At 40.0% G+C, this 19,009-nt stretch overlaps 1 protein-coding gene across 3 annotated transcripts in view; it reads right to left on the bottom strand.

Moving 5' to 3' along the window:
- LDHC (lactate dehydrogenase C) overlaps window positions 1-19,009 on the bottom strand; it is a 44,082-nt gene that overhangs the window by 7,420 nt on the left and 17,653 nt on the right. For all 3 annotated transcript variants that reach the window (XM_009007797.5, XM_035265967.3, XM_009007798.5), the window contains exons 5-7: window positions 13,313-13,486; window positions 8,933-9,050; window positions 1,046-1,169 (exon numbers count right to left, since the gene is read on the bottom strand). In XM_009007797.5, coding sequence (XP_009006045.2) covers window positions 1,046-1,169; window positions 8,933-9,050; window positions 13,313-13,486 — 416 coding nt within the window. The remainder of the gene's footprint in view (window positions 1-1,045; window positions 1,170-8,932; window positions 9,051-13,312; window positions 13,487-19,009) is intronic.

The raw sequence follows: 19,009 nt of genomic DNA, 5'->3' as shown, positions 1-19,009 counted from the left end.
TTCTCTATTCCTACACTCAAGTCACTGGGAAAAAACCACACAAGAAAGTTTATCTTTAACTTACATTACAAATTTAACATTACTAATTAATGCTTACCAACCCCAAATAAGCATGACAGTAATTCTGCTTTGTTTTTTAAAATCAAATTCTCTTTCCTATTATCCATAAAGACTATTTCAAATTTCTCAAATCTCTGAATTCCCTATACTTCCCTTGACTCTTATTAGATAATTTTATCTCCTTTCACTAAAAATAGAGGTCATCAGATGCTTCCAATGTCAAATTTACAAATCTATATGCATCAGTGGGCATTCTGTCTTTGTTAACTCCTGCCCCTCCTCCTTTTAGGAGCCAACATCTATGTCCTCAACTCCATCCCCCTCTGCTTACCACTTCTGTCTTGATCATCTCCCTTGGTACCTGATCTTTACCATAAGCATCTTATCTGTGTAAAAAACAAACAAACTTCTTGCCCTGATTTTCCTTACCCTCACAGCCAAATTCCTAAAAATAGCTATTGACACTTGTCTTAATTTCCTCAGTTCACTCCAGTGGTTCTCAGCCAGAGGAAGTACAGAATCTAAGCCTGCAGCTACTGGGAACCATCTTTGTTGCCCCATGGAAAAAGTCTGCATAAGTTGGAAGCCAGTAGAGGAAAAAGATGAGGCAAGAGAATAGAAACAAAAGACAGCTCTCATAACATAGTCTGAGTACCTGATTCTGGCCTCACTGGCATTTGAGTTACATGAGCCAATATATTTTCTTTTTGCATAAGCTAGTTTGAGTTGTCTTCACACTGCTTATATGCCAGTGCCCAAAACTGTGTCCAAAACTGTAAATGTGATCTTCAAACCTGGTTCTCTTTTAGGATTCCCTTCCTTAGGTCAAGGTATCTGTATTTTTTTGACCTGACCTGAAGTCAAGGTCTCTGTATTTTTTATTCACGATTATATCTTCAACATCTTGTACACTGTCTGGCACACAGCAGTGACTCAATAAATATCAAAGGAAAGAATGACAAATGAAGATTTAATTTAAGCCTACCTTAACCATGGTGGAAACTGGATGCACTCGCCTAAGATTCTTCAAAATGGATCCCACCAGATCCATCACAGACAGTCCAATAGCCCAAGAGGTATATCCCTTCAGCTTGATAATCTCATAGGCACTACAATTGTAGAAAGTAAGAAAATCAAATTCATAATGTCAACCCAGAGAAAACATAATAGTCTTCAAGCATCCATTTTGAAGTAATCTACATGTAATGCTACTATATTAAAATATTCTCATAGATTGCTTATAGAATTTTATAAATAGGCAACAAAACTTACTATACTGGTCTCATAAAACTTCACTACGTACTTTATTTACTTATTTTATTTTATTTTATTTTTTTTTTGAGATGGAGTTTTCGCTCTCGTTACCCAGGCTGGAGTGCAATGGCACGATCTCGGCTCACCGCAACCTCTGCCTCCTTGGTTCAGGCAATTCTCCTGCCTCAGCCTCCCGAGTAGCTGGGATTACAGATGCGCGCCACCATGCCCAGCTAATTTTTTTATATTTTTTATAGAGACAGGGTTTCACCGTGTTGACCAGGATGGTCTCGATCTCTTGACCTCGTGATCCACCTGCCTCAGCCTCCCAAAGTGCTGGGGTTACAGGCTTGAGCCACCGCACCTGGCCTGATTGATGAATTTTTTTTTTTGGAGACAGGGTCCTGCTTCCTTGCCCAGGCTGGAGGGCAGTGGTGTGTGATTATGGCTCACTGCAACCTCTGCCTCCTGGGCTCATGTGATCATCTCTCCTTAGCTTCCCAAGTAGCTACTTGGGAGTACAGGTGTGAGCCACCATGCATGGCTAATTTTTATGTTTTTGTAGATACGGGGTTTTGCCATGTTGCCCAGGCTGGTATCAAACTTCTGAGCTCAAGTTATCTGCTTGCCTCAGCTTCCCCAAGTGCTGGTATTACAGGCATGAGCCACCGTGCCCAGCCTACTTACTTTAAATAAAAATTAATTCACCCTTCTTTTTATAATAAAGGCAGAATACTAGGACATATGTGCCACTCAAGATGAAACTAGTTTTTATTTTATTTATTTATTTATTTTTTTGAGACAGAGTTTCACTCTTATTGCCCAGGCTGGAGTACAATAGCAGAAACTCAGCTCAATGCAACCTCCATCTCCTGGGTTCAAGTGATTCTCCTGCCTTAGCCTCCCGAGTAGCTGGGATTACAGGCATGCGCCACCACATCTGGCCAATTGTGTAATTTTTTTTTTCTTAGTAGAGATGGGGTTTCTTCATGTTAATCAATCAGGCTGTTCTCGAACTCCCAACCTCAGGTGATCCACCCACCTCGGCCTCCCAAAGTAATGGGATTACAGATGTAAGCCACTGCGCCCAGCCTAAGTTTTTAATATTTTTTTATTGTTGCTTAAATATGCAAACATAGAAGCTAAATACCTTGAAAGTTAACATATAAATTTCTTTGACCATTTAAAATTGTTACTAATCTGCCAGTATAAATTTATATAGTTGTAATCTGTGTGTATATATTTTTCTAAGAATATATCACTAAATCAATAATAAATGAATATTGAAAATATTCATGATACATTTTCAATGGAAAATAGCACAAAACTAAACATTATGCACTTTCTTATCTCTGGCTTGTAAAAAGCAAATTTTTATATAAACTTTAGAGCAGCATCAACCCACCAAGTTATGAATAGTGATTATTTTTACATGACAGGTTTACAGGTGAGCCTTCTTTCTGTCTTTTTGAATTTTCTTATTTTCTACAATTAATATTTATTATATATTTGCATTGCTACAAATAGTGGCCTCAGGTTTAGATTGACAGTCAAAATCGTTGGACTAAGAAGCTTCAATTTAGCACTAAGTTTATTTAAGAAAGGATATAGGACAAGAAGCATAGACTGCAGCATATCGTTCATATCAGGAGGTCTTACAACTACCCAGTTTTAAAGGCCCAGAAATGCACATGACACACTTGGTTGCCAAAGATAAGGCTGATACATAGTTATATATGGACCACCTGAGCACAGGGAGGTTGGGCCTGGACTGTTCCTGCAGTAGTGTCCTATGATTTGACTATCAGTCCAAAACCAGGGCCACTATCAGAGGCCATGCAGTACTTTTGATGACAAAAGTACTTTTAGGCCCTCAATTCTATAAGGCCAAGACTCTGGGGGTAAGTAAAAGGAAAGAGAGGGAGGGAGCCTAGCGCCTGACTGACAGCATACTGTCTGTGAGTTGAAGTAAAGAAAGCTCTATAGTAGATAACTGGGGACACATCTCACCAGTTGAATCTGGATGACAGATTTATCCTCTCAGGTATTAACAAAATGAATTGAGAAAGAGAAGAAAGTTGAGAATGGCTAAAAACATAATCCTTTAGTTGTTACCAACCATCCTGATGAAAATAAAACTGCTGGTGTAAAAGAAAGGGTAAAGGGAGCAAACAGAAGAAATAGTTTTAAGGCTGGTACTTTAAGAGAAAAACTGATAGGCATTGTAAACCAAATGCCCTCTTGGGAACGAGTAAGGATGTTCTATTAAATCGTGATGTTATTCCCCTGCAATTGGTGGTTAGACACCAGCAAATCAGAGGCTGTTGTGTAAAAAGAGCTGAGAAGTTTTAAAATAAATATTAGCAGGATCCTGAGGACTGTTTATAATTATACATCCTTGGCTAAGTTATCAAGAGGCAAATAATTTAATTTTAGATACTGCAGAATTGAGAGGACCAATAGTGATAAGTACTGACCTGAAACACATTGGAATATTTAGTATTCAAATCACACAGCACTTCAATGGGAAATGTGATCTTAATCCTTGTTCCCTGAAAGCAAGTATCTCAAATTAAAAAGGAACTGCCCGAATGCAGTGGCTCACACCTGTAATCCCAACACTTTGGGAGGCTGAGGTGGGCAGATTGCTTTAGCTCAGTAGTTCAAGACCATCCTGGGCAACATGGTGAAGCCCCATTACTATAAAAAATACAAAAAGTAGCCAGGCATGGTGGCATGCATCTGTATTCTCAGCTACTCAGGAGATTTTGGTGTGAAGATGGCTTGAGCCTGGGAGGCAGAGGTTGCAGTAAGCCAAGATTATGCCACTGCACTCCAGCCTGGGCAACAGAGCCAAACCTTGTCTAAAAAAAAAAAAAAACAACAAACTACCATTCCCTGTGGTACAATTATTAGTGACTAGGTAGATAAAATACCAACACTGTGACTTGCCTATGGGGGTGGATGGGCTGCTCCATAACACTTGGAAACCACTATTGGTTAAAACAGGTTCCTTAGTGGGTAGGGGGTATGGATGGGCCTCCAGACCAGTTAGATCCCTGCATTTACTGGAGACTGATCTCCAATGGCCCCTATAGCTGAAAATATATGGGGATAAGGGACATTTTTGTTGAGAAGGACAGGAAAATATACTGTAATATTAACACGTATTTTGTTTTCTAGGTATTAACCTCTCATCCAAAGCTATTTGGTGAAACGAAGCATTTGTAGGTTCCCTTAAGAGAATTTAAGAAAATAAAACATACCAATAATGATTACCAAAGTAAAAGGTATTTCGGTAAATTGACCTAAAACTTTCAATTGATGTGATACTTATGGAAACAGTTTGGCCAAAAAAAGAAATAAATTTGCTTTAGAAATCTAAAACAGGACAGGCATGGTGGCTTTGGGAAGCCAAGGCAGACAGATCGCCTGAGGTCAGGACTTCGAGACCAGTCTGGCCAACATGGTGAAACCCTGTCTCTACTAAAAATATAAAAATTAGTGTTTGCAGCTGCCGCCAGGCCACTGTCGCTCTCCAATGCCAGCACTGCCTCTTGCTCACCGAGCTCCAGCCGAAGGAGAAGTGGGGTAAGTAAGGAAGTCTCTATACATGGCTTGTATAAAATGTACTGCCCACAAATCGACCAGTGGTAAAACACCCAGGAAGAAACTGGCTACAAAAGCCGCTGGCAAGAGTGCACCCTTTACTGGAGAGGTGAAGAAGCCTCACTGTTACAGTCCTGGTACTGTGGCACTCCATGAAATTAGACATTATCAGAAGTCCACTGAACTTCTGATTTGCAAACGTCCCTTCTAGTGTCTGGTATGAGAAATTGCTCAGGACTTTAAAACAGATCTGCGCTTCCAGAGCACAGCTATCAGTGCTTTGCAGGAGGCAAGTGAGGCCTATCTGAATGGCCTTTTTGAAGACACCAACCTGTGTGCTATCCATGACAAACATGTAACAATTATGTCAAAAGACATAGAGCTAGCACACCACGTATGAGGAGAACGTGCTTAAGAATCCACTATGATGGGAAAACATTTCATTCTCAAAAAAAAAAAAATTCTCTTCTTCCTGTTATTGGTAGTTCTGAACGTTAGATTTTTTTTTTCATGGGGTCAAAAGGTACCTAAGCATATGATTGTCAGTGGAAAAATAGGGGACAGAAATCAGGTATTGGTAGTTTTCTCATTTTCATTTGTGTGTGAATTTTTAATATAAATGTGGAGACATAAAGCATTAATGCAAGTTAAATGCTTGTTTCAGTGAACAAGCATTGTAATACTGTTTTATTTTTCTTTAGATGGAGTCTCCTGCACCCAGGCTGGAGTGCAGTGGCACAATCTCAGCTCACAGCAACCTCCACCTCCCAGGTTCAAGTGATGCCTCAGCCTCCCGAATAGCTGGGATTACAGGTGCCCGCTACCAAGCCTGGCTAACTTTTGTATTTTTAGTAGAGATAGGGTTTCACCATGTTGGCAGGCTGGTCTTGAACTCCTGACCTTAAGTCATCTACCCACCTCAGCCTCCCAAAGTGCTGGGATTACAGGCATGAGCCACCACACCTGGCTGTACTGAAATACCTTCTAAAGGGCTGCGCTTGATTTCACGTCTGAAATCCCAGCGGTGTGGGAGGCTGAGGCAGGGGGATCACAAGGTTAAGAGATTGAGACCATCCTGGTCAACATGGTGAAACCCCGTCTTTACTAAAAACACAAAAATTGGCTGGGTGTGGTGGCGTGCACCTGTAGTCCCAGCTCCTTGGGAGGCTGAGCCAGAAGAATCACTTGAATCCGGGAGGCAGAGGTTGCAGAGAGCCGAGACTGTGCCACTGCAATCCAGCCTGGTGACAGAGTGAGACACTGTCACCAAAAAAAAAAAAAAAACTTTCTAAAGAAGATACTGATATGCTATACTGTGTTTTCTTCTTGGTATCCTTTCACCATGCTAGATAAACTTAATGTTAGGTGAAAATCTATTATGTCCTTTGAGCTGAACCATCTGAATTTTAGACAATTAGTGGCTATATACTTTTAATTTTGTTGTTGTTTGATTTTTGTTTTTGTTTTTTATGAGACAAGGTCTCACTCTGTTGCCCAGGTTGGAATTCACTGGCACTATCACTGCTTACTGCAACCTTGCATTCTGGGCTAAAATAAGCCTCCCATCACAACCTCCCAGGTAGCTGAGACTACCGGTATGCAACACCACATCTAGCTAATTTTTTAATTTTGTTGTTGTTGTTGTTGGTTAACAATTTTTTTTTTTTTTTAGAGACAGGATCTTGCTCTGCTGTCCAAGCTGGAGTGCAGTGGTGTCATCATACCTCTGTGAGTTCAAGTTAAGCCTAAAACCCCTGGGCTCAAGTGATCTTCCTGACTCAGTAGCTGGCACTACAGGCATACAACCATACCTGGCCAATTTTTAAAATTTATTTGTGGAGACATGATCTCACTCTGTTGCCCCTGCTGATCTGAAACTCCTGGCCTCAAATAGTCCTTCTGCCTCAGCCTCCCAAAGTGTTGGGATTACAGGTGTGAGCCACTGCACCCAGCCTTAACTCCTTTTTTTTTTTTTGAGACTGAGTTTCACTCTTGTTCCCCAGGCTGGAGTGCAGTGGCACGATCTCGGCTCACCTCTGCCTCCTGGGTTCAAGCAATTCTCCTGCCTCAGCGTCCTGAGTAGCTTGGACTACAGGTGCGTGACACCAGGCCCAGCTAATTTTTGTATTTTTAGTAGAGACAGGGTTTCACCAGTTGACCAGGATGGTCTCGATCTCTTGACCTCGTGGTCCACCCGCCTCAGCCTCCCAAAGTGCTGGGATTATAGGCATGAGCCACCACACCCGGCCTCCTTTTTTAACTGTGGTAAAATTTGTCATCTTAACAATTTTTTCCTTTTTTTTTTTTTACACTATTTACCAACTGAAAAACCATTTTTGAAGTATACAGTTCAGTGGCATTAAGTACATTAACACTGCTGTGCAGTCATTACCACTATCCTCTCTCAAATATTTTCATCTTCCCAAACTGAAACTCTGTACTCATAAATGTTACCATGTTACTTTTTATAATAAATATATATATATAAACGTTTTTTTCCCACTGCAAGTCTACCCAAATGATATATATAAACTTTTAAAGCTAAAAGCCACTTAAGAGAATCAAAACTCACTCATAATCACTTTTTTGTTATGTTACTTTTTAGTCTCTGCTCTAATTCTTACACATTTTGGTTTTTAACTTACATATTTTATTTTATTTCTGAGACAGAGTCTTGCTCTATCGCCCAGACTGGAGTGCAGTGGCTTGATCTCGGCTCACTGCAACCTCTGCCTCCTGGGTTCAAGCAATTCTCCTGCCTCAGCCTTACAAATAACTAGGATTACAGGCATGCCACCATACCTGGCTAATTTTTTTTTTTTTTTTTTTAGTAGAGACAGGGTTTCATCATGTTGGCTGGGCTGGTCTCGAACTCCTGACCTCAGGTGATCTACCTGTTGTGGCCTCCCTGAGTGTTGGGATTACAGGCATGAGCCTCTTACACCCAGCCTCTTACACATTTTTGTAGGATTGTTATCATTAGTATAGATATAGTAGACTTGTGGTTTTTGTAAATTTAATATTCTAAGCTGTGAACATCCAAAAGTGATTTTTAAGTTCTTTTTTTTTTTTTTGAGATGGGAGTTTCACTCTTGTCACCCCAGCTGGAGTGCAATGGTGCAATCTTGGCTCACTGCATCCTCTGCCTCCCAGGTTCAAGCGATTCTCCTGGCTCAGCCTCCCAAGTAGCTGGGATTACAGGTGCCTGTCACCACACCCAGCTAATTTTTGTATTTTTAGTAGAGACAGGGTTCTACCATGTTGACCAGGCTAGTCTCGAACTCCTGACCTCAGGTGATCCATTCGCCATGGCCTCCCAAAGTGCTGGTATTACAGGCATGAGCTACCGTGCCCAGGCAATTTTTAAGTTGTATAACTTCTACTAATATGTAACTTGGCTAAAGCAGGAAGGATAATCCTGCATGCTGTTTAGACTAATACATATATATTTTAAAACAGACTAATATATATGGAGTCAGATGTTTCATTTATAAGAAAATCATAATGATTTCTGAACATCTGCATTAGCTTAATGTTTCATCAAGTCAAATGATGAACATTTAATAAGTTCTTGGCATGGTTCTAGTATTTTACATCTAGTATTAACTTTTTTACTCTTTATAATAGCTCTATAAAGTAGGTTCTATAATGATCCCCATTTTGAAGATGAGTAAACAACTTTTGATATTTCAAGTAATTTCCCAGTATCATCTCACTAATGAATGATTAAGCAGGTTTTAAACCTGGACAACCTGGCTCCAAAGTCCATGCTCATAATCACTATGGTTTTATTATCCTCAAATATATGAATTGTAAAAGAACAAGTACTTACTCTTTTTGAAAAATGCCCCCCAAAAGAAAGCTATGTGTAAGTCTGAATTTCGTGATTTCCAGAAGCCTAGAGTTATTTGTCTCACAAAAAGCAAAATCAACTACTTGATTTTTGTCTGTGAAACTTATCCTTAAGACTGATTATTAAGGCGTTAAGAAACTTAATAGGTAATATTACCTTTGAATAACTTGTTGATGGATATTTTTCCAGTTTTCCTTGTCTGAATCCGTTCCTAATTTAGGGTTCAGGGTCTTCAGAGCAACACCAGCAACATTCACCCCACTCCATAAGGGCACTAAAAAATACAGATCTCAAAATAAACTCTTCTTCCCAATATTGCAACAGGAGTTTGAGTTCAGTGTTGTTTTTTTAAGTTAGGCTGCCACCTGATATGGTTCAGATGTTTGTCCCTTTCAAATCTCATGTTGAAATTGTAACCCCTAGGGTTGGAAGTGGGAAATGTGTGATCATGGGCTCAGATTCCTCATGAATAGCTTAGCATCATCTCCCTGTTGATGAGTTTTCACTCTGAGTTCATGTGAGATCTGGCTGTTTAAAATTGTATGGCACTTCCTCTCTCCTGTTACCACCCTCACCACGTGACACATCTACTCCCCCTTTGCCTTCTGCTATTATTGTAAACTTCCTGAGGCCCTCATCAAGAGCATATGTTGGAGCTATGCCTGTACAACCTGCAGAAGCACAAGCTAAATTAAACCTCTTTTCTTGGTCAGACGCGGTGACTCACGCCTATAATCCCAGCACTTTGGGAGGCTAAGGCGAGTGGATCACGAGATCAAGTGAGAGAGACCATCCTGGCCAATATGGTGAAACCCCATCTCTACTAAAACTACAAAAAAATTAGCTGGGCGTGGTGGTACATGCCTGTACTCCCACCTACCCAGGAGGCTGAAGCAGAAGAATCACTTGAACCCAGGAGGCGGAGGTTGCTGCGAGCTGAGATCAAGCCACCGCACTCCAGTCTGGCGACAGAGCGAGACTCCATAAAATTAAAAAAAAAAATGACAAAACCTCTTTTCTTTTTTCTTTTTTTTTTGAAATGGAGTTCTGCTCTTGTTACCCAGACTGGAGTGCAGTGGCATGAACTTGGCTCACCGCAACCTCTGCCTCCTGGGTTCAAGCAATTCTCCTGCCTCAGCCTCCAGAGCAGTTGGGACTACAGGCACGCACCACCATGCCCAGCTAATTTTTCTATTTTTAGTAGAGACGGGGTTTCACCTTGTTGACCAGGATGGTCTCGATCTCTTGACCTCGTGATCCACCAGCCTCGGCCTCCCAAAGTGCTGGGATTATAGGCATGAGCCACTGCACCCAGCCAAAACTTCTTTTCTTTATAAATTACTCAGCCTCAGGTATTTCTTTTCTTTCTTTCTTTTTTTTTCACCCAAGCTGGAGTATAGTGGCTTTATCTCAGCTCACTGTGACCACCTCCCAGGTTCAAGGGATTCTTCTGTTTCAGCCTCCTGAGTAGCTGGCATTACAGGTGTATGCCAATACACCCAGCTACTTTTTTTGTATTTTTAGTAGAAACAGGGTTTCGCTATGTTGGCCAGGCTGGTCTTAAACTCCCAGCTGGCCTCAAGTAATCTGCACACCTTGGCCTCCAAAAGTGCTGGGATTACAGGCAGGAGCCACTACTTTTGGCCAGGTATTTCTCTCTCTTTTTTTTTTTTTTTTTTGAGATGGAGTTTCACTCTTGTTACCCAGGCTGGAGTGCAATGGCGTAATCTTGGCTCACTGCAACCTCCGCCTCCTGGGTTCAAGTAATTCTCCTGCCTCAGCCTCCCGAGTAGCTGGGACTACAGGCGCATGGCACCATGCCCAGCTAATTTCTGTATTTTTAGTAGAGACGGGGATTCACCATGTTGACCAGGATGGTCTTGATCTCTTGACCTCGTGATCCACCTGCCTCGGCCTCCCAAAGTGCTGGGATTATAGGCGTGAGCCACCGCACCCAGCCTGGCCAGGTATTTCTTTATAGCAACACAAAAATGGCCTAAAACATCACCTTACACCATACATAAAATAGGTTTCAAATGCATAAAAGAGATGTAAGAAATAAAATTATAAAGGTGTTAGAAAATATGTAGTAGAATTTATTTATAATTGTGTGGTATAGGAGGCATTTTTAAGTAACACACATTTTTTAAGCAATATACAAAGTGCAATATAAATAAAAAAGGACTGATAAGATTAAATATTATAAGCAGTTAGAGAATATCAAATTAATACCATGCTTCTCAACAGGAATAAAGAGTCAAGGAGGAATAACTGTCAATCTAGAATCTCATATCCAATTAACATGTCATTCCAGACTAAGGTGAGACTAAAAGAGTCATAGAGACAACACCAACAGGATATAGCTCAGGAAGAAAGAAATTGAATCCAAGGGAAGAAGTTAGATGGAGAAAATAAAGATAAGCAACACAAAATTTTGCCTGGCAAATTTGGCAAACTGGTACATGAATCAAAACAAGCATTGACTACTGAAACAATAATCATTATAACTAGTTTGGGGGATATAAGCACAGTATGGCTACAGAAAATGAATTAATAATTACATGTATGACAGAAAGAGAATGGTGCCAACATCACAAAAAAGACGATGATCAAACTAAAAGCATTCTAAGATCTTTGTATTATTCCAAAGAAGAGTAAGTAAACTGATCATCTGAGGTAAAGTATTGATGTTAAAAATTTATAGATAACTATTTACAAGGTAAGTGCATAACCCAAAGTATGAGGAAATTAAAGAAAGTAGATCCAATGGAAAGCAGAAAAAGGGAAAGGAAACAGAAAAATCATGCTAAATAGAATACTAAATATGTTCAAATTAATATTAATCGGAATATACTGTTTTTTTTCTTTTTTTTTTTTGAGACAGAGGTTCGCTCTGTTGCCAGGCACCAGGCTGGAGTGCAGTGGCGCAATCTTGGCTCACTGCAACCTCCACCTCCCAGGTTCAAGCAATTCTCCTGCCTCAGCTTCCCAAGCAGCTGGGACTACAGGCGCGTGCCACCATGCCCAGCTACTTTTTGTATTTTTTAGTTGAGACAGGGTTTCATCATGTCAGCCAGGATGGTCTTGATCTCTTGACCTCGTGATCTGCCCACCTCAGCCTCCCAAAGTGCTGGGATTACAGGCGTGAGCCACCACACCCAGCCAGAATATACTGTCTTCTAAAAATAAAATTATAGAATATTAAATGTGAGAAATTAAAATACACCTGAGAAAATTAGTTTTAATGACCTTCAGGAAGAATAACTGTGTTAGGATAATAACACGAGCCAACAGGGTCAAAGTAAGGCTCTGGCTGAAGAAATATTTATCCAAATCAAATAAATATATTTATTATATTATGGCTCTTGGCATATAAAGAAAAGGGCACTTTAAATGTTTTGAATACATGAATGAATGTTTGAATAAATGGTCTTTATTCTCAATGAGTTCATTGCCATTATGGAAAGAAGATTTACATACATGACATAATTAAAGAACACTGTAAAAAGTATAAAGTTCTAACCCTATAGCAGAGATTAAATGTTTAAATTCAGTAAAGACAGGTTGGTATGGCCTGAATAGTTAAAATCATGCATTGTTTCAGTTATATGAAAAATTTGGAATAAATAAATCTACAAAGTGAGAAAGTAGATTAGTGGTTGCCTAGGGCTAGGGTAGGGGAAAAAATGGGGATTTCTTTTTGGGCTGATGAAAGCATTCTATATTTACATTGTGGTGATATTTGCATAACTCTGTGAATATACTAGAAACTCATGAATTATATATTTTGATGGTTGAACTTTATAGTATGTGTATTATATTGGTCCATTCCAATATTGCTATAAATAAATACCTGAGACTGGGCAACTTATAAAGAAAAGAGGTTTAACTGGCTCACAATTCTGCAAGCTGTACAGGAAGCACAATGCTGGCTTCTGCTTGTCTTCCTGGGAGACCTCAGGAAACTTTCAATCATGGAAGAAGGCGAAGGGGAAGCATGAGCAGGAGCATCTTACATAGCTACAGCAGGAGGAGGGAGATGGGGGGAAGTGCTACACACTTTTAAACAACCAGATCTCACAAGAACTCACTATTGTAAAAACAGCACCAAGGAGGATGGTGTTAAACCATAAGAACCTGTCTCCATGATCCAACCACCTCCCACCAGGCCCCACTTCCCACACTGGGGATTACAATTCAGCATGAGATTTGGGCAGGGACATAGACCCAAACCATATCATAAATCATGTCTTAATAAAGCCGTTTTAAAAAAAATCGCAATAAATTAAAAAGTATTACAGATAAGAGAAACACTCATTGACTATTAAAACAGCTATATGCTTTATGGACTATTTTATGAAAGATAGATAAATCAATGATGCAAAAGATTGAAAGTAAAGAATAGTAAGTTATACCAGGGAAATAACAGTAAAATTAAACTTACATAACTATATTAATATCAGGAAAAAACTTTAAAGAAAATAAGCATTATTAGAGGTAAGGGTAGTCACATAATGATAATAGATTTCAACTTACCACTAGAATCACCATGTTCTCCAATAATCCAACCATGGCAGCTTGTGGGATGAACACCCAACTTTTCTCCAATTAGATAACGAAAACGGGCAGAGTCTAGATTACAACCACTTCCAATTACACAAGTTGCAGGCAAGCCACTTATCTTCCAGACTACATATGTCAAAATATCCACTAAGAAGAAAAATTTCATGTTAGAAAAAGATTCATTGTAACCTAAATTTTTTTTTTCCCTCAATAGATGAATTGTTTTGGAGTCAAGTACAGATTGACTACAGAGTTCAAAGTGAAGCAAATCACTGGCTGGACTTGGTGGCTCATGCCTGTAATCCCAGCACTTTGGGACACCGAGGCAGGCAGATCAGTTGAGGCCAGGAGTTTGAGACCAGCCTGGACATGGTGAAACCCTGTCTCTACCAAAAAATACAAAAATTAGCCGGCTGTGGTGGCACACGCCTGCATTCCCAGCTACTCGGGAGGCTAAGAAGGAATCAGAAAACCAACCTTGGTAATATGACTCAACAAGGTTCATCAACACCCCCCAAAAATCATACTAGTTCACCAGCAATGGATCCAAACCAATAGGAATTCCTGGTTTACCTGAAAAAGAACTCAGGAGGTTAGTTATTAAGCTAATCAGGAAAAGACCAGAAAAAGGCAAAGCCCAATGCAAGGAAATCCAAAAAAAAAGATACAAGAAGTGAAGGGAGAAATGTTCACAGAAATAAATACTTAAAGAAAAAAAAAAAAACAGTAAAAAATTCAGGAAACTTTGGACACACTTTTAGAAATGCAAAATGCCCTGGAGTCTCAGCAATAGAATTGAACAAAGAAATTCAGAGCTCAAAGACAAGGTCTTCAAATTAACCCAATCCAACAAAGACAAAGAAAAAGAATAAGAAAATATGAACAAAGACTCCAAGAAGTCTAGGATTATGTTAAATGACCAAACCTAAGAATAATCGGTATTCCAGAGGAAGAAGACAATTCTAAAAGCTTGGGAAGCATATTTGGTATTTGGGGAGATAATTGAAGAAAACCTCCCCGGCCTTGCTAGAGACCTAGGTATGCAAATACAAGAAGCACAAAGAACACCTGGGAAATTCATTGCAAAAGAATATTTGCCTGGGCACATTGCCATCAGGGTACCCAAAGTTAAGACAAAGGAAAGAATCCTAAGAGCTGTGAGACAGAAGCACCAGGTAACCTATAAAGGAAAACCTATCAGATTGGAAAACCTATCAGATTAACAGCAGATTTCTCAGCAGAAACCCTACAACCTAGAAGGGACTGGGGTCCTATCTTCAGCCTCCTCAAACAAAACAATTATCAGCCAGGAGAGTTGTATCCAGTGAAACTAAGCATCATGTATGAAGGAAAGATACTGTCATTTTCAGACAAACAAATGCTGAGAGAATTTGCCACTACCAAGCCACCACTATGGAGCTCTAAATCTTTAAACAAATCCTGGAAACATAACAAAACAGAACCTCTTTATTTTTAAATTTATTTATTTACTTTTTTTGAGACAGAGTCTTGCTCTGTTGCCCAGGCTGGGGTGCAATGGCATGATCTCAGCTCACTGAAACCTCTGATTCCAGGTTCAAGTGATTATCTTGCCTCAGCCTACTGAGTAGCTGGGACTACAGGTGCCTGCCACCATGCTTGGCTAATTTTTGTGTTTTTAGTAGAGATAGGGTTTCACTATGTTGACCAGGGTGGTCTTGAACTCCTGACCTCATGTGATCTGCCCCCCCTTGGCCTCCCAAAAGTGCTGGGATTACAGGCATAAACCACCATGCTCGGCCCAGAATCTCTTTAAAGCATAAATCACACAGGACCTATAAAATAAAAATACAAGTTAAAAGCAAAAACAACAAACAAAACACCAAAGTACATAAGCAACAAACAGCATGATGAATACTATGGTATCTCCGATTTCAACAGTAATATTGAATGTAAATGGTCTAAATGCTCCACTTAAAAGATACAGAACTGTGGAATGAATAGGAACTCACCAACCAGCCAGGCATGGTGGCTCACACCTATAATCCCAGCCCTTTGAGAGGCTGAGGTGGGCAGATCACCTGAGCTTGGGAGTTCGAGACCAGCCTGATCAACATGGAGAAACCCTGTCTCTAATAAAAATACAAAATTAGCTGGGCATGGTGGTGCAGACCTGTAGTTTCAGCTACTTGGGAGGCTGAGGCAAGAGAATCACTTGAACCCAGGAGGTGGAGGTTGTGGTGAGCCAAGATTGAGTCACTGCACTTGAAACTCTGTCTCAAAATAATAAATAAATAAATAAATAATCTGCTGTCTTCAGGAGACTCACCTAACATATAAGGACTCAAATAAACTTAATGGGGTAGAAAGAAAAAGGCATTTCATGCAAATGGACACCAAAAACAAGCTGGGGTTTGAAGCTATTCTTATATCATAGAAAACAAACTTTAAAGCAACAGAAGTTAAAAGAGGCAAAGAGGTACATAAAAAGGCCTTGTCCAACAGGAAAATATCACAATCCTAAACATAATATGTACCTAACACTGGAGCTCCCAAATGTATAAAACAATTATTAACAGACCTAAGAAATGAGATAGACAGTAACACAATAATAGTGGGGGACTTCAATACTCCACTGACAGCACTAAACAGATCATCAAGACAGAACATCAACAAAGAAACAATGGATTTAAACTATACTTTGGAACAAATGGATTTAACAGAGATATACAGAACATTTCATCCAACAACCACAGAATGCACATTCTATTCAACAGCACATGGAACTTTCTCCAAAATAGCCCACGCAATAGGCCATAAAATGAGCTTCAATACATTTAAGAAAATTGAAATTATTTCAAGCACTCTCTCAGACAACTGGACTAAAACTGGAAATCAACTCCAAAAGGAACCTTCAAAATCACACAAATACATGGAAAGTAAATAACGTGTTCCTGAATGAGCATTGAGTCAAAAATGAAATCAAGATGGAAATGAAAAATTCTTCAAACTGAATGACAGTAATGACACAACCTATCAAAACCTCTGGATATAGCTAAGGCAATGGTAAGAGGAAAGTTCATAGCCCTAAATGCCTACATCAAAAAGTCTGAAAGAAAAAAAAAAAAAAAAAGTCTGAAAGAGCACAAACAGACAAGCAAAAGTCACACCTCAAGGAACTAGAGAAACAAGAATAAACCACACCCAAACACAGCAGAAGAAAGGAAATAACCAAGATCAGAGCAGAACTAAATGAAATTGAAATAATAAAAATTACAAAAGAAAAATTAAGGCCAGGCTCAACAGGTCACGCCTATAATCCCAGCACTTTGGGAGGCCAAGTCAGACAGATCACTTGAGATCAGGAGTTCAAGATCAGCCTGGCTAACATGGTGAAACCTCATAATAAAAAAACCAAAAACTGAAACAAAAAGTTGGTTCTTTGAAAAGATAAATAAAATTGATAGACCATTAGCAAGATTAACCAAGAAAAGAAGAGAGCAGGCCGGGCACGGTGGCTCACGCCTGTAATCCCAGCACTTTGGGAGGCCAAGGTGGGCGTATAACCTGAAGTCAGGAGTTTGAGACCAGCCTGGCCAACATGATGAAACCCCATGTCTACTAAAAATACAAACATTAGGCATAGTGGCAGGTGCCTGTAATCCCAGCTTCTCAGGAGGCTGAGGTGGGAATATCACTTGAACCTAGGAGGCAGAGATTACAGTGAGCTGAAATCACGTCATTGCACTCCAGCCTGGCTGAAAGAGCAAAACTTGATCTCAAAAAAAAAAAAACCAGAGAGAGAACAAATCCAAATAATCTCATTAGGAAATAAAATAGGAGATATTACAACTGACACCACTGAAATACAAAGGATAATTCAAAGCTGCTATGAACACCTTTACACTCATAAACTAGAAAACCTAGAAGAGATGGACAAATTCCTGGAAATATACAACCCTCCTAGCTTAGTGAGATTGAAATGGTAATTAAAAATTACCAACAAAAAGAAGTTCAGCAGCAGGTACTAACCCTTTTGACACTATTCCACAAGATAAAGAAGGAACCCTCCCTAAGTCATTCTATGAAGCCAGCATCACCCTAATACCAAAACCAGGAAGGGATACAGCCAAAAAAGAAAACTACAGACTGATATCCTTCATGAACATAGATGGTAAAATCCTTAACAAAATACTAGCTAACCAAATCCAACAATATGTTAAAAAGATAATCCACCATGATCAAGTAGGTTTCATACCAGGGATGCAGGGATGGTTTAACATACACAAGTCAATAAACGCGATACACCACATAAACAGAATTAAAAACAAAAATCACATGATCATCTCAATAGATGCAGGAAAACCATTCAGCAAAATCCAGCATCGCTTTATGATTAAAACCCTCAGCAAAATCAGCATACAAGGGACATACCTTAATGTAATAAAAGCCATCCATGGGCTGGGCATGGTGGCTGACACCTGTAATCCCAGCACTTTAGGAGGCCAAGGCAGGTAGATCACCTGAGGTCAGGAGTTCGAGACCAGCCCAACCAACATGGTGAAACACTGTCTCTACTAAAAATAGAAAAAATTTAACACGCACCTGTGATCCCAGCTACTTGGGAGGCTGAGACAGGAGAATTGCTTGAACCCAGGAGGCAGGAGGTGCAGTGAGCTGAGATCATGCCACTGCGCTCTAGGTTGGTCAGCAGAGCCAGACTCTGTCTCCAAAAAAAACCAAAAAGTAATCTACGGCAAACCTACAGCCAATATAATACTGCAGAATGGGGAAAAGTTGAAAGCATTCCCTCTGAGAACAGTAATAAGACAAGGATGCCCACTATCACCACTCCTCTTCAACATAGAACTAGAAGTCCCAGCCAGAGCAATCAAACAAGAGAAAGAAAGAAAGGGCATCCAAATTGGTAAAGTAGAAGTCAAACTGTTCCTGTTTGCTGATAATGATTGTTTGCCTTGAAAACCCTGGCTGGGCACAGTGGCTCATGCCTGTAATGTTAGTACTTTGAGAGTCCAAGGTGGGCAGATCACCTGAGGTCAGGAATTTGAGACCAGCCTGCCAACATGGTGTAAACTCATCTTTACTAAAAATACAAATACAAAAATTAGCCGGGTGTGGTGGTACGCACCTGTAATCCCAGCTACTTCGGGAGTCTGAAGCATGAGAATCACTTTAGCCCAGGAGGCAGAGGTTGCCCTGAGCCACTGAACTCCAGCCTGGGAGACAGAGGAAGACTCCATCTCAAAAACAAAAAACAAAAAAATAAAATACACACACACACACACACACACAGAGTGAGAGAGAGAGAGAGAGAGAGAGAGATTGGATTGGCTGAAATTTATTTATTTTATTTATTTATTAAAGACAGTATCTGGCTCTTGTTGCCTAGGCTGGAATGCACTGGTGCGATCTCCGTTCACTGCAACCTCCACCTCCTGGGTTCAAGTGATTCTCCTGCCTCAGCCTCCCACCTAGCTGAGATTATAGGTGCCCACCACCATGCCTGACTCCAACTTTTTTATTTTTAGTAGAGACAGGGTTTCACCATGTTGGCCAGGCTGGTCTTGAACTCCTAACCTTAGGTGATCCACCTGCCTTGGCCTCCCAAAGTGCTATGATTACAGGCCTGGATTGGCTAAAATTTAAAACTGGTTTTTTGTATTTTTTTTT

This window comes from Callithrix jacchus, chromosome 10, assembly GCF_049354715.1.
Source record: "Callithrix jacchus isolate 240 chromosome 10, calJac240_pri, whole genome shotgun sequence".
NCBI lineage: Eukaryota > Metazoa > Chordata > Mammalia > Primates > Cebidae > Callithrix > Callithrix jacchus.
Note: the sequence above shows the minus strand (reverse complement) of the source record. Positions and strands in the feature narration are given on the sequence as shown.